This window comes from Sebastes fasciatus, chromosome 9 (genome assembly GCF_043250625.1).
Source record: "Sebastes fasciatus isolate fSebFas1 chromosome 9, fSebFas1.pri, whole genome shotgun sequence".
NCBI lineage: Eukaryota > Metazoa > Chordata > Actinopteri > Perciformes > Sebastidae > Sebastes > Sebastes fasciatus.
In genome coordinates this window covers 9,693,170-9,719,543 of record NC_133803.1, presented here as the reverse complement: position 1 = coordinate 9,719,543, position 26,374 = coordinate 9,693,170, and the positions used below count along the sequence as shown (strand labels likewise).

At 38.9% G+C, this 26,374-nt stretch overlaps 2 protein-coding genes and 1 long non-coding RNA gene across 4 annotated transcripts; all 3 read right to left on the bottom strand.

Moving 5' to 3' along the window:
* Positions 1 to 229: 229 nt before the first annotated feature.
* LOC141773483 (cystatin-like) lies at positions 230 to 1,170 on the bottom strand. The gene is made up of 3 exons (XM_074645353.1): positions 781 to 1,170; positions 596 to 703; positions 230 to 427 (listed from the first exon to the last, which is right to left on the bottom strand). The coding sequence occupies exons 1-3, from the start codon at positions 988 to 990 to the stop codon at positions 347 to 349; spliced, it is 399 nt and encodes a 132-aa protein (XP_074501454.1). The 5' UTR covers positions 991 to 1,170; the 3' UTR covers positions 230 to 346.
* A 1,174-nt stretch (positions 1,171 to 2,344) lies between these two features.
* LOC141773825 (uncharacterized) lies at positions 2,345 to 6,479 on the bottom strand. Its single transcript, XR_012595189.1, has 2 exons — positions 6,385 to 6,479; positions 2,345 to 3,943 (listed from the first exon to the last, which is right to left on the bottom strand). It is a non-coding gene; the product is annotated as an uncharacterized LOC141773825 (long non-coding RNA).
* A 1,262-nt stretch (positions 6,480 to 7,741) lies between these two features.
* On the bottom strand, positions 7,742 to 25,389 carry xpo5 (exportin 5). Of its 2 annotated transcripts, none has more exons than XM_074645907.1 (33): positions 25,138 to 25,389; positions 24,451 to 24,572; positions 24,287 to 24,359; positions 24,051 to 24,188; positions 23,541 to 23,723; positions 22,716 to 22,742; positions 22,445 to 22,630; positions 21,548 to 21,624; positions 21,408 to 21,452; positions 21,212 to 21,302; positions 21,014 to 21,097; positions 20,006 to 20,131; positions 19,834 to 19,924; positions 19,618 to 19,746; positions 19,165 to 19,280; positions 18,901 to 19,056; positions 17,826 to 17,867; positions 17,627 to 17,716; positions 17,264 to 17,463; positions 17,066 to 17,168; positions 15,792 to 15,973; positions 15,452 to 15,552; positions 15,253 to 15,349; positions 15,017 to 15,152; positions 14,734 to 14,832; positions 14,562 to 14,608; positions 13,233 to 13,339; positions 12,334 to 12,393; positions 11,662 to 11,753; positions 11,471 to 11,578; positions 10,704 to 10,841; positions 9,896 to 10,060; positions 7,742 to 9,620 (listed from the first exon to the last, which is right to left on the bottom strand). In XM_074645907.1, exons 1-33 carry the CDS (start codon positions 25,237 to 25,239, stop codon positions 9,474 to 9,476), a joined length of 3,660 nt encoding a protein of 1,219 aa, XP_074502008.1. In that variant the 5' UTR covers positions 25,240 to 25,389; the 3' UTR covers positions 7,742 to 9,473. The 2 variants fall into 2 exon arrangements, with proteins under 2 accessions (XP_074502008.1, XP_074502009.1); XM_074645908.1 differs by having other exon boundaries at positions 18,901 to 19,053.
* Positions 25,390 to 26,374: the final 985 nt, after the last annotated feature.

The following is a 26,374-nucleotide window of genomic DNA, read 5'->3' as shown; positions in this document are numbered from 1 at the left end:
CACGCAACCAGAGCCTTACAGCTGCCAGGACACACACAGAGAGACGAGGCACAGTAAAGCTGCGCCGGTCACTCACTGGAATAATTATGCCATTTTTTCGCCCTATACAATGCAATGTGTGAGTGCAGGTCACTGGACTTATTCAACTCCAGTGTTAGAACAAGTGGCATATCTGAGAGCCAATGAAATCACTGGTTTACGAGCAGAAAAATACAGGGTGTGGGCAGTATAGTAATAAGCTCCATTTATGAAACACACACAAACAGTTCAGGGATAACTGTTTACTTGGCAACACCACCACCAGCAGCAATCAGAACAATATTAGTCACAATGATTATAGGTGACACTATGGGTGACACTTCGTTTGAGTAAGTACACGTGTATGTTCCCAAGGGACCTCTGTAATGATGAAGTGGCACTGAAGTTCCTGAAATAAATGGCAAATTAGTGCATCATTTTAACACTTTACACACTGACTTTAACACTTTACTTTAACACTTTACACACTGACTGCACTGGGGCAGAGAAGTAGGGAGCACAATTGCACTTGTGTGGAGCTTTTGGGTGCCTTTTTTTCTGAAAATGTTGAACTTGCCTTGTGTTCAGAGCTGAAAGCACATGGTTCACTGTCAGCGGTGTCGTTTTTCCTGCACATTGTGCGTCCCAGCTGCATGTCCAGAATGTAGTTTATTCCAGAGACCACCTGCAGGACACAGGACTCATTTTAGACATCATAAGTTTATGGTATAACATTTTCTTGACCATGACTCTAAAATTTACCTGCATTTCGGCCGATGTTATGTTCACAATTTTGTAAGCAAACCGGTCGTCTGCGTTGGCTTTGTTGAACTCTCCCACAGCGAACCGGGCTGCGGTTAAAACCCCAGTGCTGTTTACCGGGACTCCACGTGGCCGACCGACCATCACCTGTCCGCCGGCTATAAAGCGACTGACCGACGCACAAACAATAATACAAACCCACACGAACATCCTGAACACAACACGTTGTTCTGTAGTTACTAATGAGAGTCAAGGCTAAAGGTTATGAGTGGCTGTGTTCGCGTTCAGAGCCGGTTTAAACCGCACTAGCTACAGAGACGCACACCTGTCTCTCCTCTCTGCTCATTAACACTACTCAGACCACAAACTTGTGTTGCGCGGCAACCGGGTTGCGAAGCTGCCGTGAAGCTGGTGCTGCTGGTGGAAAACCAGCCAGTGTATGTTAATTGACTGGAAAAATGTATAGACTTAATTAGGAGGTATGGGAACAATACTTAATATTTATTTATTTATTTATTAAGAGGAATACAGCAAGGTTCCAAGTCAGTCTTTCAGGCAACATAAACAATATTCAAACTACATGATTTTTTTGTCAGTCCCACAAGCCTAAATGTCATGGTAAGATAGGATAAGATAAGATAAGATATTCCTTTATTAGTCCTGCAGTGGGGAAATTTGCAGTGTACAGCAGCAAAGGGGATAGTGCAAAAACAAGATGCATCAGCTAACACAGTAAAAAAAAAAAGAGCTAAACAAAGTGTAACAAAATATGAACCATTTAAATAGAATGAAGTATAAAAAAGGAGCAGTATATACAGTATTGACAATAAACTGATTATTAACAAAGTAGCACAAGTGGAAAATGATATTGCACAGTGAGAATTAAATGAAATTCCACCTGAAAATATCAGGTTATTGTCATTTTTTGGTGTCTAAGTGTAAGTGGTCTACTGGGAGCAGTGCTGGTTGAATTAATATTACAACAATATTCTACACATAATTCATAAAACTAGTGGTGGAAGAAGTACTCAGATCTTTTAAGTTAAAGTAGATGAATACTACAGTATGAAAATACTCTGTTATAAGTAAATCTTACTCAAGTAAAAGTATCAGCATCAAAAGAAAAGTACTGATTTTGCAGAATGGCCAATTTTAGAATCATATCACATCACATATATTACATTACTGGATTATAATTAGTGATGCATTAATATGTACTACATCACTTTAATGTTGCAGTTGGTAAGTGTGGAACTAATCTTCATTAATTTAACAGTAATGAAAATATATAGAGTTGATATATTGCTGGGTAGCTTAACCTATAATAATTTAATAGTTGATTATATTTTTTACTATTATTCTGAATCTGCAAAGTAACTAGTAACCTAAGCTGTCGGATATGTGTAGTGAAGTAAAAAGTACAATATTTGCCTCTGAAGTGAAGTAAAGAAGGCGTAAAATGGAGCATAAAGTACTGCAAAATTGTACTTAAGTACAGTACTTGAGTAAATTAACTTAGTAACATTCTACCACTGCTTATTTAAAGTCAAAGAAAAATACCAAATTTGCAACAGTATTGCCATTTATTGTTTTATTACACTGACACAATTATAATTTTTTAATATATTTTTTCCACACTGATCAACACAAAAAATACTTAAATATCAAAATATAACTATAAAAATATTAACAAAATTCAGAGGTGTCTTTAAATACTAAGCCATTCACCAATTGTCTTTAGAATCCACATAATTAAGCTGAATGGAGGTCACCTGTGTGTAATCAAATGATTTTACTTACAGACCAACAGCTGGCTAGTAGGCCTACGTTTCCTGGCAAAAACTACATTATGAAGTCAAGGGAATATTCTAAACCATTACATGAAAGGCTACAGAGAAGTATCCGTCTGGGGAATGATATAACAAAATTCCCAGGACATTGAATATCCCTTGAAATAGGGATATCAAATTGCACTGCTGTAAATCTGCCTTGAGCAGGCCGTCCACAAAACATTTTGAGTCTGTGTGACAAAGGCATTTGGGTCGCAAAAGCGGCCACAAGCTCATCATACTAAATGCAATATTTGGTGTAAACTAAACACTGCACTTTAACAGTAGCACAACATCCCCACCATGAAGCCTAGTGGTAGCAGCACCATGCTGCGAGGATGCTTCTCTGCAGCAGGCCATAAGGGCTAGTGAAGGTAGAGGGTCAAATAAATGCAGCAAAATACAGAGAGATCGTGGAGGAAGTCATGCTTCAGTTTGTAAAAATGCCACATCTATTCTCTAATAAGACAACTACCCCAAACATGAAGCCAAATGAGAGTCCAGACGACAATCAGTTTTTGAAAACTTGTGGCAGGACTTGACTCCACAGTGCAACTTGATGGAGCTTGAGCAGTTTTCCAAAGACGCATAGTGAAACTACAGATCCATCTATATGCAATCAAGCCTGCAACTGCTGCCAAAGGGGCCTCTGACATGCAATCAGTTACTTTGTTTCATAGTTGTACTTTGTTTTTAACTATTTAGACATTTCCTTGAGCAAAAAAAAAACATTTCCACTGATTGAATGATGTTGAAAACAAACAAGCCAAAATCCAAGGATAATGAATACATTTTATAGGCAGTGATTTTTTTATTTCTCTTTCTTTTTTTGTAATTCAGAATCTTGTTTTTCCTCCCGAGCAGTCAATGTCTGTACCTTCCAGTAACATAAATCACTCTAGAAGAAGGTTAACAATAAATTATTAATATCATTGCCTCTCAAATTAATTATTGTTCATTCCGGATAAGCATCAGAAAATATTAACAACTAACATTTACTTCCTGTCTAGCGTTAGTCACTGAATTAAAATTTGAGAGTGATAGCAGGTGAGCAACTTTATGCAGTCTTATTTGGATTATGTATTGACAATTATTTTATGTATGATCAAGAAAAAAGTTGTCTGTTTTCATCCATTGTTGCTTGAGGTTTAAATTTCCGATATTGCATCTTTGTAAATCTCATCACGTAATGTACTGTGGGTTGTTGCAGACAAATGTCGAGGAATATGTTGAGCTCAAGTTTGCAGAGTCACGCTGATGAGAGGATCTTGCAGCCAGGCAGCAGTGATGGACAAAGCAGGAGGAGCGTGGTGCTGCCGGATGGGCAACGGGCCCTAGAAGACATGGGGGAAAATGGGGATTACTGGAAAGGAAGCAATTACAGAGTTTTGTTCTTTGGATCTTTTTCCTTGTAAAAAAAGACAAAAGACATTTCTTTGCTGTACTTGAAAGCATTGGTTATCCAGAATCCAGAGACACAGTGTATAGCGTGGGTGGGAGACAGCATACTGAAGGTGGGTGAAGGGTTTTGTTTGTTTGTTTTGTGTGCTAGGAAAGGATCTCTTCAGTATGGACAGGAGGAATAATTACAGTGGGGCTGCAACTAATGATTATTTTCATTATTGAGTAATTACTTTTTCAATTAATAGGTTAAAAAAAATAGTAAAAACAGTTAGATATTCCCATTATAGCCCAGAGCCTAAGCTGTCATTGTTTTGTTTGACCAACAGTCCAAAGATATTCAGTTTACTGTCATATATGGGAGAAAATCAGCAAATCCTCACATCTGAAAAGCTTAATGACTTAAACAATTAACAGTTTTCTAACAAACGACTGATCGCTTAATAGACTAATCATTTCAGCTCTAAATTACAAGTCAGGTAGACTCGAAATACCTTAATCCATGCTTTAATAAAGAACCAACCATTACAAACACGTTATGCAGCTATTAAGCTTTTAAAACTTGAAATTTCCATTTGATGCAATGGTACTGCCATTTAAAATGAGTTTACTAATCATGATTGAGGTTAAATTAATCACAGAAACAAGCAGATACAGAACATATTGAATAGCTATGTGATATTTGTGGAAAATGTGTTTATTAAATAACTTTGAAAGCCAACTTAGTACAAGGAGAATATCAGGATTGTTAATAGTAAGCAGCAATGACAGTTCATTACATAAGAGCAATGGTATAAAATAATTCAGATCATTTACATGAGTCAAAGTAACAATGTCCACACACATAATTACAGGTAAAAGTATTGCGTTCACAATTTTACTTCAACAAAAAAATTCAAAAAGTATTATCAACAAAATGTATTCAAGGTATCAAAAGTAAAAGTACTGGAGCCCTGTCAGTGTTATATTATTGATGCAGCATTTTAATGTTATAGCTGCTCAAAGTGGAGCTAATTTAACTTCTTTATATACTTTGGGGTAGTTCAATTTGTAACAATACATCATATTTCACAAACTGATTAAAACAGATGTATCGTGTGCAAAATTCTTACTAGTAAGCCCAGTATCAACCCAATGTGTGACCGATGCAGGCAAGCTCCAGCCACCCTTTCACATCTGTCCTGTCCAAAAGTAAATAGTTTCTGGCAGTCAATATTTAAAACCTTTTCAGATGTTTTGGAAATACCATAGAACCTTCTGCTACTACTGCAGTATTTGGAGGAGCACCACAAGACATACATCTTAGTCACCAGGCAAAGAATATGATAGCTTTTGCATCTCTCTTAGCTAGACGACTTCTACTTCTTAAATGGAAGGAGAAGTATCCTCCAACCTTTAGGATGTGGTTCAAAGATCTCATACATCATTTGGTGTTGGAGAAGATTTGCTATACTACAAGAGGGTGTGCTCAGAAATGTAATGCTATATGGAGACCTTTTTTAATTTATATAGAAAAAAATGGATACCACTGACATTGAAGTTTTAAACTGCTGAACTCATATAATCCACAATTTATACTTTTTTTTTTTTTATGTATTTATTATTATTTTAAATTTACTTATCTTTTTGTGTTTTTGGTCCTTTCCTTTTATTTTTTTTATTAATTTGTTTTGTATATGTTTCGTTTATGTCTCTATCGGATTTAATTCATTTATATGTATAAATGTAATTGTTTATGAAATTAATTCTGCTTATTTAATGTTGCAGTTATATTGTTATGGGGATGGGGTGGGGGTATAATTTGTTTATACAATTATTTCTGTGATTTATTGGATTTTGTACAGAATACCAATAAAAAGATTGAACTAAAAAAATAAAAAATAAAAAATTCTTACTAGTAAATAAAGCTGCAAAATAAATGCAGTGGAGTAAACAGTAACGCTGCAATACTTCTCTCTGAAATGTAGTGGAAGTAGTAGAAGTATGAAGTAACATAACATGGAAATACTTAAAGTACCTCAACAATTGTACTTAAGTAGCGACAGTAACGTGGGTGAATGCACGTACAAAGGCACAAGCAATAGCAGTATTTTACTGCACCAGATTACACATGTACCGCTTTATATCTAACGACTCTGTGCTCAGCCAACAGCTGCTCAGCTGGTCCAGCTACTGATAGATAACTGATAGATAACTGTTACCGTCCCGGTGTTTTCTTACCGACTGTAATCTTTCAGGAGGCTGTCTGTGTGCGTTGAACGCTTCTTGGTAACGTTACAAACATCCGAATATTAATGAATATTAAATCTACACGCATTAATAGAGTCATTCGCAATAGTTTATAATAACAATAACACATAACATCATAACATACCACCGGTAGATGACAGTAGCCATGACCCAACACCGCTCTTCTTCACTGGGATACATCAAAGCTACTTTACAGCAGCGCCGTACCGCCCCCTATCGACTCGGAGTCTGAACTGCTTTGACAAATATTCTTCCAAGGTATCTCCCTCGTTTATCAATATTTCTTTATGATATATATATATATGTATATATATATATGTATGTATATGTATATGTATATACATATACATATACATATACATATACATATACATACATATATAATTTATATATATACGCCCATAAAAGGTACACTAGTCATAAGTACAGAGATTTGGGACACTTATGAATCACCATGTATATATGAATATATATATATGTATATATATATACATATATATGTATACATATATATATACATATATACACATATATGTATATATATATACATATATATATACATATATATATACATATATATATGGTGATTCATAAGTGTCCCAAATCTCTGTACTTATGACTAGTGTATATATATACATATATACATATATATGTATATGTATATATGTATATAATTTATATATATACGCCCTAAAAGGTACACTAGTGATAAGTACAGAGATTTGGGACACTTATGAATCACCATCATCATTTTCATTACCAATGGCAGGTATCAAATAATTACAGAATAGACCGAATTTGATCCAGAAACGCAACAAAACTCAAGCTTTCCAAATTTACTGAAATATTGAGGTAGCATGATGGGGAGAAAATGAAGACATGGCACAAAAAAAGGGCGAAAATTTGTTCATTGCCCACATAAAACATTATTAAAAGATAAAAAAGTAAGAACTAACTAGGGAAACAACAAACTTATGTCTGAAATATGATTTTACAGTTTTGTATTCTGTTGAGATACCGTATTTAATTTTTTAAGGCTCTGAAGATCTGTCAGTATATTTATACACAATTTTATTTAGGTGTGGTTAATAAAAACATTCAAAATGATGTCAGTGTAAAGATTCACTGACTATCATTATTGGAAGTACCATAATAATTTAAAGGAATATGGCCATAGGAGGAAAATGAAACATAAGCTTATGCTCCTCTGAAGGCATAATTTATTTAAAATAAATTATTCTCCACATTGTAGTTGTTTTTTCCTTTTAGGATTTTATCTCACCCCAATTTATCTTTACAACTATAGGTCCCCATGTTGGTCATTTTGCAAAATGTTGAAAATGGTGCATATGCAAAACAAAACAAATAATTATTAAGACCCAATGTGTGACCATACCCATCCGTAGCAATTAAGAAATAACTTTTTTTTTTTTACTACTTTATTATTCTAAATACAAAAAAAATCAAAACAAATTTTTAGATAAATTGAAATCAATCATTTTTTATTTAAAAACAACAAAATATAAACCAAACTACACTTTTAAAAATCCTATTTTCTCCTTTGTACAGAACATTTTAGTGTTGAACAAGCATTATTTTTTTTAAATGGCCACATGTGAACACACAATCATCACAAAGATGGGGAAATATGGGCAAGTATGATGTGAAATATCTGAAATACAAACCAGTCTGTATGCATTTAAAGGGGGCTCACTCCAAGCCAAAAATAACTCCCAGTTATTTTTGCTCCGAGTCTACAAAACACAACACAAATCACTCTCTACCGTGACAGCTCCATAAGAGCAAAATACACCCATCAAATTATGCTTAAAAACAATCCCTTGGACAATGAAGGAATGTAGTGCTGGTTCATCTTTTTCCTTATGGCTGGCAAAACCAGTACAAACAAAAAAACAACAACAGAATATCATCACCAACTGAACAGCTAGAAAACAGAAAGACTTGGATTAAGCTACACATCAATTCCACCTTTAAATAATCTTTATGAAATTTATATCTCATTAGGTTTTGCTTTTCAGACATAATTGTCTTGTCACGTTTGTCAAAGTCTACCGTGAGTGTTTTGGCACAATATGTGGCTGTAGTATTTGTAGTATGATATGTGCCCTGCATTAAATAAGCAATTCAAAACACTACTTGGGCTTGTACTGATATGAAGAACCGGCAAAATGCAAACTACCACTGCCTGAACCAACTACTGTGTAATATCAGCAAACTAGAAAACAGCTGTTCATATTTATATCTACAAAAACCTAAATCAATTAAAAGATAATTCAGCGGCTTTTTCTTTTCTTAGGGTATATTTCCGTAAAGCATCTTCACCCCGTCTTAGGGATCGTCGCACCTGAGGTACTTTCAGCACATCCTTCAGAATTAGAGACCGCATTCAAGCTTGTCCAGTCAGAGGAAATTACAGCAAATAAAGAAACGTGTACCAAACTTATTTTTGTTCTTCGTGACCCGGAATATGACAGCCTCCACAGCAGCAGCGCGGTCACACAACATATCTACCAACACTAACCTCTGAAATTAAGATTTCACAAGTACAAAAAGGTCTCCGCCTCGCCACAAGCACACACACTCCTTCCTAACAGGCTACTTCTGCAGCTATTGGCTATAATTTGCTTGTTTGGATATCATTAGATGTCAATTTCAATGCTGAATATCAATCCACAGCTGGGCTCTCAGTTTGATTCATAAATCTGACATGGTTAGTGTGCATGATGCTGGGTAACAGGCAAATATTGCCCCTTAAAATGAAAAAGGCCCAAAGTGAAGCAACAGAGTACAGAATCTGCTGCAGAGCAAATATTAATGGTTAGTCTGCTATTCTAAGATTGTCTCTTAACACAATCCGACACAGAAACAGAACATTTTTAATCTTACATTTACCATACATTTCCATAGCTCGTATACCTCCTTTATTGGCATGAGCAAGGGAATGGAGAAGAAGTGTGCAGTAGGATTTAAAGGGATCTACTGTGTGATACTTGCCTGGAAAGATGTTACTTTTGAGTGTGAGTGGTGCTGTGGCACAACGAGGGTTGAGATAAAAGATGACCTACTGAAACAGGACTGTTGACAGTTATGTTAGGTGGAGCCGCAGCTGGAGGATGGCGAGGGAAACCCTGGTTTGTACACACAACTCCGTCTTCAGCCAGTATGAAGTCCATTAGAAACCACAATGTGTTCCTACAGGGTGTTATTCTCCGGGGAGAAGAGAGCTTCCAGGCCCAGTGCTTCACTGCTCGTCACATCCTTGTCTGGCTTCAGCTTTTTAAAGAGCGATGGAAGATTCCGGATATGAACCTCCTTCCTGAACTGCTGGCACAGAGCTTTCTGTTGGCGGGGGACAGAGAGAGGAGAGGTTAAACAGAGCTAACTGAGATCTACCAGAACGAATTTCATTAGATTGTACGGCCCCGTTGAGCTGCTGCACAGGTTTTTTTTTTTTTTTTGCTGCCGCACACAGAAGATTTACAGCACAGCCAGAATCACACTGCTGAGTAATGACTTGCACCGTTGGGCCGGTGTCTCTGGTCACTTCTGATGAGCGGTCTACAGTGGGATATAATAGAGAAGCAGCGCTCTCTAGTGGTTAAATGTGGCATTACCCCAACGGTTCCTGCAATGAGCTTCTTGAACTGGTCTTTCCTCTTCTTGTCTCCAGGCTTCTGGGCATTGGGGTCCAGGAGCCTGTGGTCATACTGCTCCAGAGCCTCCACACTGATGTTTGGGATCTGGGTCATCACTGCTTTCAGCTCTACGTAGCGAGGCCGCTAAGACAGATAAACGGACAGGCAAGGAGATTAAAAGAGATGCATTCTCAGGAATTAACTTCAAAGTCCCACAGATGAAACTGCTATATTATACATCTAGAAATCCCCAGTACTATATTAGTTTTAGAGCTGAAACAATTAGTCAATCGAGCAAATTAATCAGAGACTACTTTCATGATTGATTCATCGTTTGCAGTTATTTTTCATGCCAAAATCCAAACTTTTTACAGATTCCAGCTTCCCAAATATGACGATTTTCTGCTTTTCTTTGTCAGATATGATGTAAACTGCTTGATACAATTTGCTGTTTGTTGTATGTCTGTTATTTGTGCTTTTATGTGTGAAAATTTTATGCTGCCATCTTGGCCAGGACTCCCCCATAAAAGAGATTTTAAAACTCAATGGGACTATCCTGGAAAATTAAAAGGTAAAACGAAATAAAATCAAAAATAAAGAAATAAAAAAGAGAGTTGTTCCTGACATCTTATAGACAAAACAATCAAGAAAGTAATGGTCAGGTTAAACGAAAATAAAAAATAATGGTTAGTTACAGTCCTATGGTTTTCCTCTTGGAGGAAAAACTGATCAAACAAAGGGAGAAATCAAAAGCAGGTATGGCAGAGATTATTGCCTTTATCCTCACCAGGTTCTCATAGATGACCATGGCCAGCTGAGAGAGCGTAGAGTTGCAGACCTCATGCTGCCCGTGAACCTGAAGGCCCCGAAGAACGCTGGTATAGAACCATGTGACCGCCTCGGGAAGAAGATTACCCCCTACGACCTGAAGAGACACAGAGTGAATGTGGGACGAAAAAAACTTTAGAAATATGTGTTTTTACAGCCAGCTTTCAAGTCACAGGTGATGAGTATCAACTGAAACATTCAATTCATTAAAAAAAGGCAAAAAGAGTGCATTAAAGAGGGACACAAATACATTAGAGGTCAGAAAGGTGGCAAAGATTTAAATGAAAATACATGACAAGTATTTCCTGTGTATCCAAAGCCTGAAGCAGCTTATTCCTTTGTGCCGTAGGCTTCCATTGTTGCAAAGAAACTATTTAAAATCAAATGCACTATGCACTATTCGCTACAGTGCCCTGCTGTTTCAGGGAATTATTTAGCCTTAATAAAAAATGTAAGCATATACTTGTGTACCGCTTTTAAAGACTTACGTCTTCAGTAGGAAGGAATGGGCCTGGGGTGCTGAGAGCCACAGACAGGGAGGGGAAGTCAGACGGTTTTGAGAGACGGACTAACGTACTGTTGGCTCTGGTCTTTTCATGGGATTTGTGGACAATAACAAAAATATAGAATATGGCCAGCCTTATCCTTTAAAAGGAAAGTGTGACATGAAAGGATAAGAAAAAGATCCAGGCTTATATTGAACGCTGGTTGCGTTGAGTGCGCTACCTGCCGCAGAAGTGTCCAGCAGACCATGGAAGCAGTGCGGTGACAGTTAGTGGTGTCCTTCCACGACAGAGAGGTGTAGGAGAGGGTCAGCAAGGTCATGTAGATGTTCTGGGAAAAGAAAGAGAGACATTGAGTTTATATACAGCAGTGACCTTGCCGTCCTGTGCTAATGTTGTGCGTCTCCGGCTGACCTCGTGTTTCAGCAGGCATTTTCCCAGCTCAGTCAGCTCCTCTGTGGGCTGGGCAGGAGGTGCCATCTGCGCGGAATCCATCATGTCTTCCTCTAAAAGAGCACATGTCAAGCAAAGCCATGTCTTGTTTTGCGTTGTCATTAAGATTGTGGGTCTTTGTTTTGTTGAAGTGCTAAATGTATATTTTATGTATTGAAAAATCTAAATAAAATCTTTAGGGCTGTCAACGCAAATTTGCTTTAACGCCACTAATTTCTTTAACACATTAACGCAACTTGGGATTTCTAGGTTGTAGTGGGCTCAGTTTTAAAGCCAGAGTGAACTGTACTGGTGTCATATGAAACTAGAAAACCTAAGGAATCCATTGGTACCATCCATGTCATACTAGCCTGTCGCAGAGGAGGTTAAATAACGCTCCAAACTTACGCTAAATTCTGGCGAGGAAAAACTGACATGGCCATTTTCAAAGGGGTCCCTTGACCTCTGACCTCAAGATATATGAATGAAAATGGGTTCTATGGGTACCCACGAGTCTCCCCTTTACAGACATGCCCACTTTATGATAATCACATGCAGTTTGGGACAAGTCATAGTCAAGTCAGCACACTGACAGCTGTTGTTGCCTGTTGGCAAAAAACGCATTGATTCAAACATTTTAAATTGGACTCTTACCCTCTATTTCCTCCTTATTTGCTGCTTGTTCAGGCACTTTTTTTGAAATACAGCTCACAGCTAGAAGAGAAGGAAGAAGAGAAGTATTATGGCCCCACAATAACTTGACTCCCAGTTTACACTCAGCTTTAGAGTAAAAGCTGATCAGGCAGTTGTCTGCTGTATGCTGAAAATCATACACCCCATATATTTAAGTACCTTCTCAATACGCAACATCAAAAATCCCCCCCCCATAGCCCGGTGTCTTGGCTATTTCAGTTTGGGAGTGCACAGTGGAGGTAAATGATTTTGTTATTCACATAATACATATCCTATTAGAAAGGAACAGCCTTATCTACCACAATATGTAGTCTCAGCTCTATCCAGGAATTATGGCTGATAATTGCACTTTCCTGATGTCTTCTCAAACTGTTTTTAGCTTGTGTAGCTGGCACAAACACAACCATACCACATGACTCAAGTGCATTAGCAGTATTAAGGAATAATGGCTTCGCTTCACTTCATGCGCTTTACGGCGGGTTTAGACAGGCACATTATATTGCCATCATAAAACAAGTGTAACATCACTGTAATAAAAATAACTCGCTTTTGCAATACGTATTTTATTTTTAATCAATACTTATGCCAGCAAATGCAAAGTGGCTGGCACATAGTACTCAATGCAATGCTACTTTATACAATTCGTCCACTGTTGAATCCCTAACTCCATTTATTTCAAAATCTGTTTATGGCAACATTCTCAGGTGATAAATTATCATTAAATCAAATGTGTGTTCATCTGATGTTTAACCACGCCTTTGTATGTTGTCAGATTATAATTCACTTCTATGTCTTTGTAACATAATGTTTGCTATGCTTGTATGGAAATAGGAGAAGTCAGTAGAAATGCAGAAACTTACTGAGAAGATCCAGCACCTCCCTGCTGAGCAGGCGCACCAGCTGCTCCTCCAACATCTCCTGCGTCACCTGGCTGTCCTGACACACCACCTCCTCCTCATCCTCGCCACTACAAACACAAACAGGTTACCAGTAAGTCCACATATCCAGTTTGAGAGGGGTTTAAATAATTAAACATACAGTATATGCAATATAGACTTTAGAGTGATTTGGGAAGAGCTCTTAGCTGTGCTTGTTTTTAACTAAATAAAAGATTCCCTCTGTTTCATAGATCTTTTACATTAAAATGTTCTGTTGTTCTCCTGCTTTTCAGGCCAAACGCAAGTAATGTGTGCGAATAAGTCACACGTCATTTTAAAAATTTTAACCCATCGATCCCTTTGAGCCTATCCACACCGAACCACCGACTAATAAACTAATGACTTCTGATCACAGGATCAATAGATTTTCTCAGACGTCGGTGTCATAATTCCGTTTATGGATGGAGCTGAATTCTGTTAGACCGCCACCTTTTCAGGTGCATGTCAGCCGGCAAGTAGCTCTCTGTGTGTGTGAGGGATGCTTCAAACTATCCGGTACAGCCTTATTATTATCAGCATATTATTGTTATTACCAGCATGGAAGCATATGGACTTCCTTGTCTTTCCTTGAGAAATCTCTCCGAGCCCCGGAGGTAAGCTAACCATTATAAACCATTAAGCCTTGTTTTAAAGGCCATGTGTCACGTAGTAATAAACACATAGTCTACATTTGATCCAATCCAGTCATAAATCATGAAAACCAGTGCAAAAAGCTCAGCATTTACACTTGTTACAATAGCATGCTTTATAGGAAATGCGACCTCATTGTAACTTTTCCACACAGATCTGCACACTTAGAATAATAACAAACCCATCTCCACTGAGTTGAGTGTGGGTTTATTCTAGTAAAAACAACTTATTCACTGATGAATGTGTGATGGTGTGAAACTTAAATTTTTCAGTGGAATGCACGGAACTCCAATATTCGTGTCGACCTCAGTGTGAAAAGTTTGAACGCAGAAAATCGCCAAATAATATTTTGCATTTTCGGTTCGTATTTTTACGTTTTTGTCCCCGGTGTGAAAAGGCCTTTAGAGTGTAAATTGTGATTTTGTATTTGGGGCATTCATGTTGAACTTAAGTGTTCAATTACTATGTTCAATTAAGCCTCCATTGTGACTCAATCAAAGCTGTCCCAACTGAGGGGGACCTACAGTAAAAGGAACACCCCGTTTTTATTAAGTACGTCATTAACAGCTTCCTGATAGATACACAAAAACACAAAGATACAAACTCTATCCCACAACTTACTTGACAGAGGTCCTCTGGTTGATGACCTGCCACTTGACGTTGAGTCTCTGTAGTATGAAACAGAAGCAAGCAGTCATGAGATTTGGCAAGAAAAACAACAGCGGATGAGTGGATAAAATGTATCTAAGATTAATGATGAAGTGTTACAGAATGGGAAGTGTGGAGATCTGACCTGCTGCATGTAGGCGAACAGAGGTCCCAGCAGGGGGCAGAGTAGACTGTTGTGGTACTCCTGAGGACACGATAGCACCATCTGCCTCACAAACACCCGTATACTTGTTAAGGAAATTCCGTGTAAACATAAAAGCAACAGCTCAGCTTTGTTCATGTAGAGTAGTATGAGTCTAAAATGAGTGTAGGAGAAAGATCTTTTACGCCTACGCATCAAACCAGTGCAGGAAATAGAAAAAAAAAAACTGGTAAATGAAATGAAGCAAAAGCAAAAAAAGGATATGAATCATAGGGCGAAGTCTGTGGTCAGGCACATGGTCGAGGGAGACGAAAGCAGAGCCAGCTATTTCTTCACTCAACCTCTCAATGGAGTAGAATTCCTGCTGCAGGGACACACCTGCGTTTCCCAGGACGTGGAAGCTACGGAGGTAAAGAGAGCAGGAGAGGAGGTAGAATTTAATCAGCAGCAGCATAGGAGGTATAAACAATACTAAAGAAAAGTTTTGGGGAAAGTTCTTACCAGTTGTCATACAACGTGGTGAAAAATCCCTGCATCCGCTCCAGGTTGGTTCTGTACACAGGAGAGTCATAGATATCCAGAAGATGCTGAGAGAGACCTGGAGGAAGCACATAATGAGAAGGTTTTAACCACAATCTTTTCAGATGATGGCTCAGTGATGGGCAAAAAAAAAAAAGCATGTGCAGAAAACTCCTCTTACCGAGAACCACATTTTTCTCTGCATCCATCACCTCATGGGCCCGGGAGAAAGTCTCACTCAGACGAGCCATGTTCTCTGGCATGAACAGACTGTTGTTAGTCCTGCAGTGAGGAGTGAAGAAAAGAGACAGATCAGTATAATAGCAGGAAGTATTACTGAGACACTGTTAGACATACTTTACACCAATGACCCACATAAATGTCCCACCTATGTCAGACTCATTTCTATAACGTGTAGTGTGGCAAAGAAAAAAGGTTGCCGTGTTTGTACCCCATGTGTAAATGGCTGAACACACATTTTTGGAATATAAAGGAGGTATGGTGTCAACCGACTGGCGTACCTGATCAGAGCCAGCAGGTTGGGCAGTATGACCTGAAACTGGGCAGTGCAGGGGTTTCTGTAGATGGGAGCTCCAGCGGGGGTGTAGCCCATCACGAAGCCACCAGCCTTAGCTTCCTCCAGGTCTGCAGGCCAGCGTGCCCGCTTCACCACCCCCAACATGGCGTACAAGCAGAAACCCAACTAAAGGAAGGTCAAAAAGGAAGACACAGTTAAATAATTGTTACATTATTATAGCCGACTACAAGCAGATTGTAGCCACGATAGCGACATAACTCGAAGGCTGACAATGGCATGTTAGCATTCCAACATTAGCATTAAAGAGGACCTATTATGCTTATTTTCAGGTGCATACTTATATTTTGGGTTTCTACTAGAACCTGTTTACATGTTTTAATGTTCAAAAAATGCTTTGCTTTTCTCATAGCGGCTGTGCTGCAGCACCTCTTTTCACCCTCTGTCTGAAACGCTCTGTTTGAGCTCCTGCATCGCCCTCTCGAAAGACCCGGTCTGCTCTGATTGGTCAGCTGGACCACTCTGTTTTGATTGGTCAACTGAACCAAACTCTTCAGACTCCGCTCCAGCTCTGCTCTAACTAGCTTTGTTTGAGGGTGTGCCAAACTAGCCCCCAGGCAGGCATTATGCAAAAGTGTTACTTGGTGACATCACCATGTTACGGAAGAAAAGGCGGGACTTCAATCAAGGCGTTTCAGGAGTTACAGTTCAGGAGCAGTGTTTCTGTGGGGGGAGAGTAACTCCCTTTGTCGTGGACTTTGGGCTTTGTAACTTTGCAGACATTTTACATGCACAAAAAAAACTATATAACACACTAAAGGAAACGGGGAAAAAGCACAAAAGCATAATAGGTCCTCTTTAAGCTCAAAGCACTGCTGTGCCTAAAAACTGTCTCACTGAGCTGCTAGCATGACTGTAGAGTACTAGTCTTGTTGATTAATAAAATAAAAACTCCAAGAACCAGACAAAAAAAAGGCCTCAAAATTTAAAACATGGGCTTTTGAGATATTCTCTGCTAATGTGTCCATAAGTCATAAGACTCTGGACTCTCCCTCTGAGTTTCTGCAGTGTTAAAAACACGCCAAGTCTGGAGAACTCAGCGGTTAACTTGAGTTTATTTTTTCCCCAATGCAGTGTGATACATTAGTGTGAACGAAGTACGTCTACATAGATCTCAACAGTGTACAACCTCTCTAAAAGCCCAGTGACAGAAATACTACAGTCCTCACATACTAACTCAGTCTACACCTACACACTTACCCGCCCCCTATTAAGGCCCGCTGTGTCTGCATCTTTACTTTGGTCAGTGACCACCTGATCAGCGCCAACATAAGACAGGAACACAGCCGGGTCCCACAGCACACTGAAACACAAAGAAGAGATAACAGTCCATTATCTGTCATGCCATTATAACGCATCGTGTACAATGTGACCGAAACAGAGAGAAATCAAACGCACTGCCTCATCTCATCCGAGGTCCATTCTGCAACCACTGAAGCCATCAGTTCGTCGAGAAAAGCCTGCTGCTTCGCCAAGTCTTTGAACTGGTTACTGATGAGCACCAGAGCTTCCATCAGGGAACACTTCTCCATGTGAGTGAGCGTGGCGTCGCTTGAGAACAACTTCTTCACGTGATTGTAAAACATGTCAAAACAAGGCTGGAGAGGAAAAAATTTAATTATGTCACAGTCACAAACATTTACTCGTGCCTATGCATCAGTACGTTGTGCTTTAGGTACACATTTTGTCCATAAAATCCATCAACTGAAAGCAATGATAATCTATGTCATTTTACTCTAACTGGGATGCATGGACATTTACCAAGATGAACTGTGGGTAATCCCGGCATATTTTGATGATGGAAGAACAGGCGTGCCTCCTCACGTTCTTTACCGCTCGTGTCCGAGGTGCCTGAAGAAGATGTCAGTTGGAGAATATTCATTTTTGGTCTTGTACATAAAGGATGAAGAAGGCAGATGAGGAGGAAGTGCAGATGTTTTGTTTTGTGAAGGCAACTCACCTTACTCTCCTGACCAACCTCAAATGTGATAGCTTTAAACAGCTGTAGGGACAAAAGAATAAAATACTGGACAGTCAAATGCTTGTTATTAACCGAGACAAAGTGAATTTTAATATTTGTCAGTGAAACTGCAGGTGAAGCAACATAATACATGCAAAATGATGTGACTAGGGGACTGTTACCTTATGATTTTACCATAATTCTATTGCTACCATCAGACACACTAACAATCAAATCCAAAATATTTGATGCACACCAAACTTAAATATCTTCCACAACTCGAAAACTACCTAAATCACTTAAATCACATAATATTTATATTATCCATTTCCATATGCTTGTAGACATATACAGCATTGAAGCTTCGTTTACGCGCTCATTTCTGGCGAAACAACATCACGATTGATAAGATGACAGACATCCGTGTATTCGTAATAGTGGATAAACTGTATCTCCTGTAGCGCGTTTTGTGCCCGTATGATTTGATCAGTTTGGAAGACTCGTGCAGCCCCAGTACGCAGAGGAGATGTGCAGCGAGAGCGTGTAGGGAGCAAGATCCCTGAATATTAATTAATTAGTATTCTGAATTCTAACACATCATGACAGTTTGATCAGTTAAGGTTATAGTTATATATATATATGTTATACTACCTATGGGAGTACTAGCCATAAGACATTTTTAAAAGTAATTTGAAATTATTATTTTTTTGTATTATTATTTGCATTTCAGAAAATGTTTTCTTTAAAACCCAGAATGTAATATTGCACTGAAATGCACTAAATTGGTTTAGTTTTGACAGATATTATTAGTATGCGATTCAAGCAAAGAAAATGTTGATTTTTCTAAAAAAACAAACCAATTAATTGTTCATTTTAAGAGACCTGTCTTATTTTCTCTTTTATATATTTACTATAGCTCTTTAATAATAAAGCAAACATATTTCTAATCCAATTACTCGATGGAATAATAGGTAGAATACTTGATTACTAAAATAATTGATAGCTGCAGCCCTAATACTAATACATGTATGGTACACATAAATAATGTGCAGTGACCAATGACGACTCAGCTGACCTTGTAGAGGACCTGTGGCAGGAAGTGCGGCCTTTGTATGACAAACGGGAAGAGGGCAGAGACGTTGGTGAGCACACAGGACATGATGAGCGGGTCTTTGGTTTCGTAGTTGAGCACTGCCTGCAGCAGCTCCATGCTCTGATCTATGGGCAACTTCTACACAGTAAGAGGCAGAAGGAAGAGGGGGGCAAACCTTCACATCACTATAATCAACTTATTTCTCTCAAACGATTTTGTTCTGTTACTTAAAGTTGTTCCAATTACCTCCTCCTCCAGATTTTTGAAGATCTGCGCGACCATACACTCCATGAAGACGGTCATTGCGTCCCACTGGACCACTGATGGGGAGAGGAGGGAGCACAGGCCCTCAGCAGTCTTAGCTGGTGACGTGCAGAGAGAGAAGTCAAGTTGATTTGCTGCATGTAAGAATCCATGACCATCAACATGTAAATTAAACTAGCTTAGTAAAACAAAGTCCTTCAATTGAATGGTCAGAAAAGGTCAAAAACATATTTTGCTCATGCACACACATTCCTACATCACTATCAAAATGATTCTGTTGTACCCGAGTGGGAATTGCTCTAATAAATCTAACCAATTGGGACTCATTCTAAGCCCAAATTTAGATCCATAACGCTGCATATTTGACATGTTAAATTAACCCAACCCACCACAAATCCTCCCCAACGTTTGTAAAAAATGAGGACAAACACTTACATGTGGTAGCCCCAGTATCAATAGGGCTGGCAATCTGATACTGTAACCACTCTGCTGCTATCTGGAAAGCCTCCAGAGGGACAACGCGACATGCAATCCTCACCACCTCTCCCTGCTGCGCTCGGAAAGCTGTTGAGCATGAGCATGCATTGTGAAAAACATCAAGGCATGAAATAAAGAGTACTGATCTCAAGCAAAGTAAAGCTGAATCCTTACAATTAAAGAACGAATTGAAGTCCTCGTCGCTGTCAAAGTCCACACGGGAGTACTCGCAACTTGGGCTGTCGTTTCTAGATGGAAATCCAGTCTGGAGAGAAAGACAAAACCTTTTACACCTGTCTGGCTTCCGTGTACACTAGGAATGGTAGCGTTGGCATCAGTGTCTCACCTTGACAAGGTTGGTCATAGACGCTCTGAGGTATTTGATGGCCATCTCCACAACAACCGCGTCCTTCGACAGAGTCTCATGTCTGAACAAAGCTCCCCACGTAGCCAGAGTGGACGACTTTAAAAACTGCAGGAAAAAAAATAACAAAAGAGACAAATACACAGCTGAAGGATTCATATTCTACTGATTCAAATGAAGTCTTTAAAAGGGACTGTATGTAAGTTTTTACAGTAACTTTTTTTAATTGTGTTTTTTATTTCCAATGTGTGAACAGGTGGTAACCTAACCGAAAATATGAGACCTTCTGCGACTTTCTGGGTTTCCTCTATCAGCCTGTAGACTGCTTTTAATGTGAAGAAAGCGGGATGTTTTTTCCGGGAAAATCCAACGGATGTGACGACATGCATGCTCGAGAGTGCCTTTACTCTCTTCAGCTCTGCTTACATGGCTAACAGTGTGTAATGATAGCTAACGTTCGGTTAGAAATAGAGTCCACTAATGCCAACAAACGACCAACCCCCACCACAACTCAGACCCCAACACAAACTCCACGGAAGCACATCTATTGAACCCCGTCTTGCAAAACAGGAATGTTACCGACGTCGGGGGGAAAACTAGGATCAACATCAGCCGGGCCTTCAATTTATGAAGTGACCTTCATTTGGTTTTGGGTATCAAAACAGACCCCAAGCTGGCAAAATTCCTATTGGACAGGTGTTAAGCTAACATCACTACCAAGCATGTGAAATATATAGTGATATTGTGGTTTTAGCTGTCAATAACGCTCAGTCTCACGTGTGTTGCCTCACTGTTTTGACCGATGCTCGCTCGCATCTACGTAGTGCGAGCACAAGTGCGAGCAACGCGACGCTGACTGACGTTAACGTAACGCCCACAGGTGTCACTGTTAACAAGTAATTTCAGATTTTTTACATAGAGCCCCTTTAACAAAGGGATTTAGAGGTGAAAGCTTGAAGTAAAGTCCAACAAAAACTTTTGTTTTCTCACCTGACTGGAATGTGTAGTGAATGCTAAAAAGGCTTCCATGTACTTGCTGAGATTTGCAGGTACCTCGACCTCTACATCTGAACCCTGTGGAGAGAACATGACATTTAAACAAAAAGTCTAAACTGTTGAGACTTGCTTTTCTGTGATTTTACATAATAACACAGGAATTAATGTGGGGCCAAATTAAGACAAACTCACCACTAATGAGCAGAGCTGGCCTCCCAGAGCACACAGGACCTGACACAGCCTCTTCAGGAAGATGTAACGCCGCTCCACCACCTCCACTGCTCTAAAAAGGTAAACACACAGGACTGTAAGTCACAGCCAGATGTACTGGATAAACTGTGTGTTTTTATGGCTGTTTTACATCATCATCCACGGTCACATTACTTACTGTGATTCAGAGGATTTCTTACATATTGCCAGTCCGTCTGCTGATCTGTAACCAGACAGACACAAACCGCTCAATAACAGTAACAATGGCAGGTTGAAGCCTGTAAAGGAGGGGTGGTTTAGAGAAGCAGTTGTACTCACTGGGCTGCAGAAAGGATGTAGTGGATGGCGACGTCGTCAAACAGCAGCATGAATGGCTTCCTATCCTCCAGCTTGCCCTGCAGCAGAATGACACAATTGATTACACATGGCGGCTTATTATTGTTTATTTAATGTAGGCCGTAACTAAGCATACTGTAGCGTGACTCAACTGATCTACAGTTCTATAATTAATGATAAGGCATATCTTCATTTAGCCACATGGTAGCGCTATTGCTCTGAATCTGCACCACTTCTTTCCATGACCCATGGCCCAACTTTCCCAACAAATTCTATTCAAATATGGTGATTTTTAAGATATCATAGTAAATGTTTGACAAACAGAGAAGAAAAAATTAGACTGAAAGAATAACCTCTTTGCAGCTAGCATTATGGCAGGGGTCTCCAACAAGCAGCTTGTGAGCTACCAGTAGCTCGCTACCCGTTTCTGAGTGGCTTGCTAAAGGTTCAAAGGATATGTGCATACATTTAATAACACAAATTTGCTTTGTAAACCTGTTTAATCTTTCCGTCTGGTAAGAGTCTATGAACAGAGAAGGTAAAGTAGCTGAAAACAACGCTTAAAAGACAACAGTCTGTTTACCAAACTGATGAAGAAGACAAATGCAGCAACAGAGGCTTTGTTTAGTGCCGCACATCCTAAAGAAACACAAAAAGTCCTTCGCCTATGGCGGTATTGTAATAGAAGTGATGACTGCGGTACCTGAAATGTTATTAAATTACCATAAAAGTAAGACAGAAATTATGTCTGCTATTGGCGATGTACAACTTGTTGCAATGAGAAGCTCTCGGCCACTTTCATTTTGTCAAATCAGAGGAGAAAGGGTTGGAGACCCCTGCATTATGGCCTTTCAACACCGTGTTTTCCCTCCAACTCACCTTCCGGCTGATAGCGATGAGCAGACACTCTGCTGCCTCCAGCTGCAGCTCTGGTTCGCTCAGCAGCAAACACAACATCTCCAGTAGGTGACAGTTCCCGGAGGTGATGTGCACCAGAGACACCCAGTCTATGTAGCCTGCGAGGGTGTTTAGTGTAGCCACAGCGACTCGACAGTGAGCTCTGGCCTGTGTGCGTGGAAAAGGAAGTTCAGTAATCAAGTTCATAAGAGGTTCAATTTAGAGCAGAGATGCAGCGTTGTTGTTTTCTCACCTGCAGTTCATGTCCGGGTGACCCTTTCTGGATTAAAAACAAAAACACAAATAAGATAAATATTATAATCAGGACTGTCAAAGTTAACGTGTTAATAATGCATTAACGCAAATTCGTTTTAACGCCACAAATTTCTTTAACGCATTTATGCAATCGATCTTTCTGAGGTTGTAGCGGGCTCAGTGGAAAGCTAGAGTGAAGATACTGACATCATATGAAAATAGAAAACCTAAGGAATCCATTGATACCAACCATGTCATACTAGCTTGTTGCAAAGGAGGCTAAATAACACTCCAAACTTGCGAGGAAAAACTGTCATGGCTATTTTCAAAGGGGTCCCTTGACCTCTGACCTCAAGATATGTGAATGTAAATGGGTTCTATGGGTACCCACGAGTCTCCCCTTTAAAGACATGCCCACTTTATGATAATCACATGCAGTTTAGGAGCAAGTCATAGTCAAGTCAGCACACTGACACACTGACCAGCTGTTGTTGCCTGTTGGGCTTGAGTTTGCCCATGTAATGATTTGAGCATATATGTTATACTAAATGCAGTACCTGTGAGGGTTTCTGGACAATATTTGTCATTGTTTTGTGTTGTTAATTGATTTCCAATAATAAATATATACATACATTTGGATAAAGCAATCATATTTGCCAACTCCGATGTTGATAGGAGTATTAAATACTTGACAAATCTCCCTTTAAGGTACATTTTGAACAGATAAAAAATGTGATTAATTTGCGATTAATAACAATGTATCAAAAGAAATTCATCGTAATGCTACTTATTACTACAAAACAAAAGTTGAGACCCCACTGACCAGTTTGCGGTAGTCCTCCACGTTAACATGCAGAATGGCCATCATGAAGCTGAAGATGCTCTCCATGTTTTGGGTGAGCGTCTGCTGGATGTCTCTGCGTCGCTGGGTGGGCAACGTCTGGAAGGTGATCACATCCTCCGCCAGCCTCAACAGGATCAACATCACCAGCTCTGTCTGCGCCTCCTATGGAAAGGCACAAGTAGTTTTACTTTATTTACTTACGTTTGCCTCCAATAAGCCCATAACAACAGGATTAAAGGGCTGCGTCTTTTGGCCAAAAAATATAGTTTGTATTGATAAAATAATCAAGTGGAAAGTGTTTAGGTTCACAGTTGCTGCACTTACCCCACAATTGCCAATGATGAAGCCACATGAAAATGAACATGACTAATCCTCCACTGAAACTCATTTGCATGCGAGTTATGACTATTAATTGTACTCAAATTGCACGCACGCTGGCAAAGGTCACGACTGCAGTAACAAACTATATGCACCGTATAAGTTACTCACCCCATGGCTAGTGAGAGCCTCCATCTCTTTCAGCATATCTGGCCAATGTTGAGGCCATTCCCTCTTTATCATTTCCACAGTGATTCGTGACAGGACATCTTTGATGTGGCTCTCCTCCTCCAGGATAGCATGGGTACCCTGATGAGACCCAAAGCAGGTGTCAGAAAAGACTGTGATAGTGAAACAGAATTTAAAGTTTCATTATGTTGTTAACAGCATATTACTATCCCACTCACAGTTGATAACAGCTGCATGGCACACTCCTTCAGCTGGACTTTCTCTTGTTGTTGCATGTTGTTCCATCGGAACCTGCAAGAAATATAAAAGCTTTCTTTCAAATATGCAGCTTTTTTATCATGCAATTGTTTGTTATACTTAATGTGCTCAATGTTACACTTACTTGATGACGTGCTCCAGGATTTGCAAACCAAAGTGTCTCACTACAGCTGGCTGGGCTTTGTCTGCTAACTGTAAGCCACATGGGACACAGAAGGAGCTCGTCTCTTTAAACTCCTCACAAAACTGTTGAGGAAAAAGAAAGCTGGTTATATTACAAGACACCCTAGATAAACAACAGTTTTATAAGCTTTAAAAACAATACTTAATATACGTGTATTGTATCGGTGTTACTACAGCTGCATCAGCAACATTACAATAAACATTTATAATAATAATACACTTATTTATATAGCACTTCTCAAAACAGATGTTACAAAGTGCTTCACAAGACAATAAAAGTAGATAAATATACATAATGTTAGTTGGACGTAGAGCACTGTCTTTAATAACCCTCTATAAGTCTATCCATTTTAGTCCAGATGTTGCCTTTTCTATGAATGAATGAAGGTGAGTGGACAGATGTGGTGGTGAGGTGATCATCATGGCACACCGGCTAGCTCACACACCATCTCCCCATTAGCACATGTGGCTAACGTTAACAAACCCACACAAACTGTATGAACTGTTTACTCACTAATACCGATACAATACTTTTTATTCAGCTACACAGATTTACTTTCACAACAGCTACAGTACATGACCAGCTCAGCTATCTCTCGGCTAGCTGGCTGAGGCATAACGATGCTACCTTCAGGGCCTCCAGTCGGTATATCTGTCCGGTTTCTGCGTCCATCATCACATTCACAGCTTTGATGAGCTGCTCACACATGGTGGCCGCTTGGTCAGCCATGACTTCAGGTAGCAACACTGTGTTAAAGCAGAAAGCAACGAGCTCCCTTATGCAAAACACCTGCACGACAGTGAGCTGCGTACTGTGCGCTGCAGGGAGGTAACGTTAACCAACGTGCTCACAATGTGCTGCCTGCTGGTTTGAACCTTCGGCTCGCCGTAGACTGGAGGATTCTGGGAATTGTAGTCAAAGCGACAGGTTTTTTGTTTTTTTTAAAGATCGTCTATGTACTGAAAGAGAAATCACTTCTGAGTTAAAAAATAAAATCTGATAACCTATATACCTATAACCTATAACCTATAATATTATATATATATATATATATAAAATTACAATAAACATATATATAATATATATATATATTATTTATACTGTATTATATATATATATAATAATTTATTTCATGATGTCTTGTGAAATAAGATGAACACTTTGGGGCTCCAGAGGTTTACAGTATAGATAATATATATACATATATAATCTGATTTAATCCTATTGTTATATATAAACATATATTATATATATGTTTATTGTAATGTTATATATATATATATATACTGTAAACCTATGTAGCCCCAAAGTGTTCATCTTATTTCACAAGACATCATGAAATAAATTATTATATTATATACAGTATACATATTATCTATACTGTAATCTGGCAAAACTGTCATCTCATCAATATACATATTGTATTTTTATATTTTATATTGTATTATCTTTTATATTTTTTATATTTACATTGCACTTTTGCATTATTGTATTATCTTTTCATTAGCACCTATGGGATTGTCACAATCTAATTAAGTTGTACTACACAATGACACTAAAGGGCTTGAATCTTGAATCTTGAATCTATATTTATGAATACATAAATTACATACATGAATCAATACATTGTGGAATTATACATTATTAAACCTCAGCTCATTGTGAAATGTTGTTTCATAATTTTCTTTATAGAAATTAAATTTCATTATTTTTATTATTTCAAAATGCCCTTTTCAAAAGTCTGTTTTTATTCAGTAATGGCATTTTTTCACAAAGACACTTATTTCCTAATGTCACTTTTCATGACAGCGGAGCGGAGTCACCAGTAACCACCCCCACACCTTTCAGCTCATCAAATTATTTC

Coding starts and splice junctions, on each gene's coding strand:
- LOC141773483 (XM_074645353.1), bottom strand. CDS start 990: ATGTTCGTGTGGGTTTGTATTATTGTTTGTGCGTCGGTCAGTCGCTTT. Junction 704..780: donor TAACATCGGCCGAAATGCAG/GTAAATTTTAGA, acceptor TGTGTCCTGCAG/GTGGTCTCTGGAATAAACTA. Junction 428..595: donor CTTTCAGCTCTGAACACAAG/GCAAGTTCAACA, acceptor CATTTATTTCAG/GAACTTCAGTGCCACTTCAT.
- xpo5 (XM_074645907.1), bottom strand. CDS start 25,239: ATGGCTGACCAAGCGGCCACCATGTGTGAGCAGCTCATCAAAGCTGTG. Junction 17,717..17,825: donor AGGTTGGTCAGGAGAGTAAG/GTGAGTTGCCTT, acceptor CATCTTCTTCAG/GCACCTCGGACACGAGCGGT. Junction 12,394..13,232: donor GGAGGTGCTGGATCTTCTCA/GTAAGTTTCTGC, acceptor CTTCTCTTCTAG/CTGTGAGCTGTATTTCAAAA.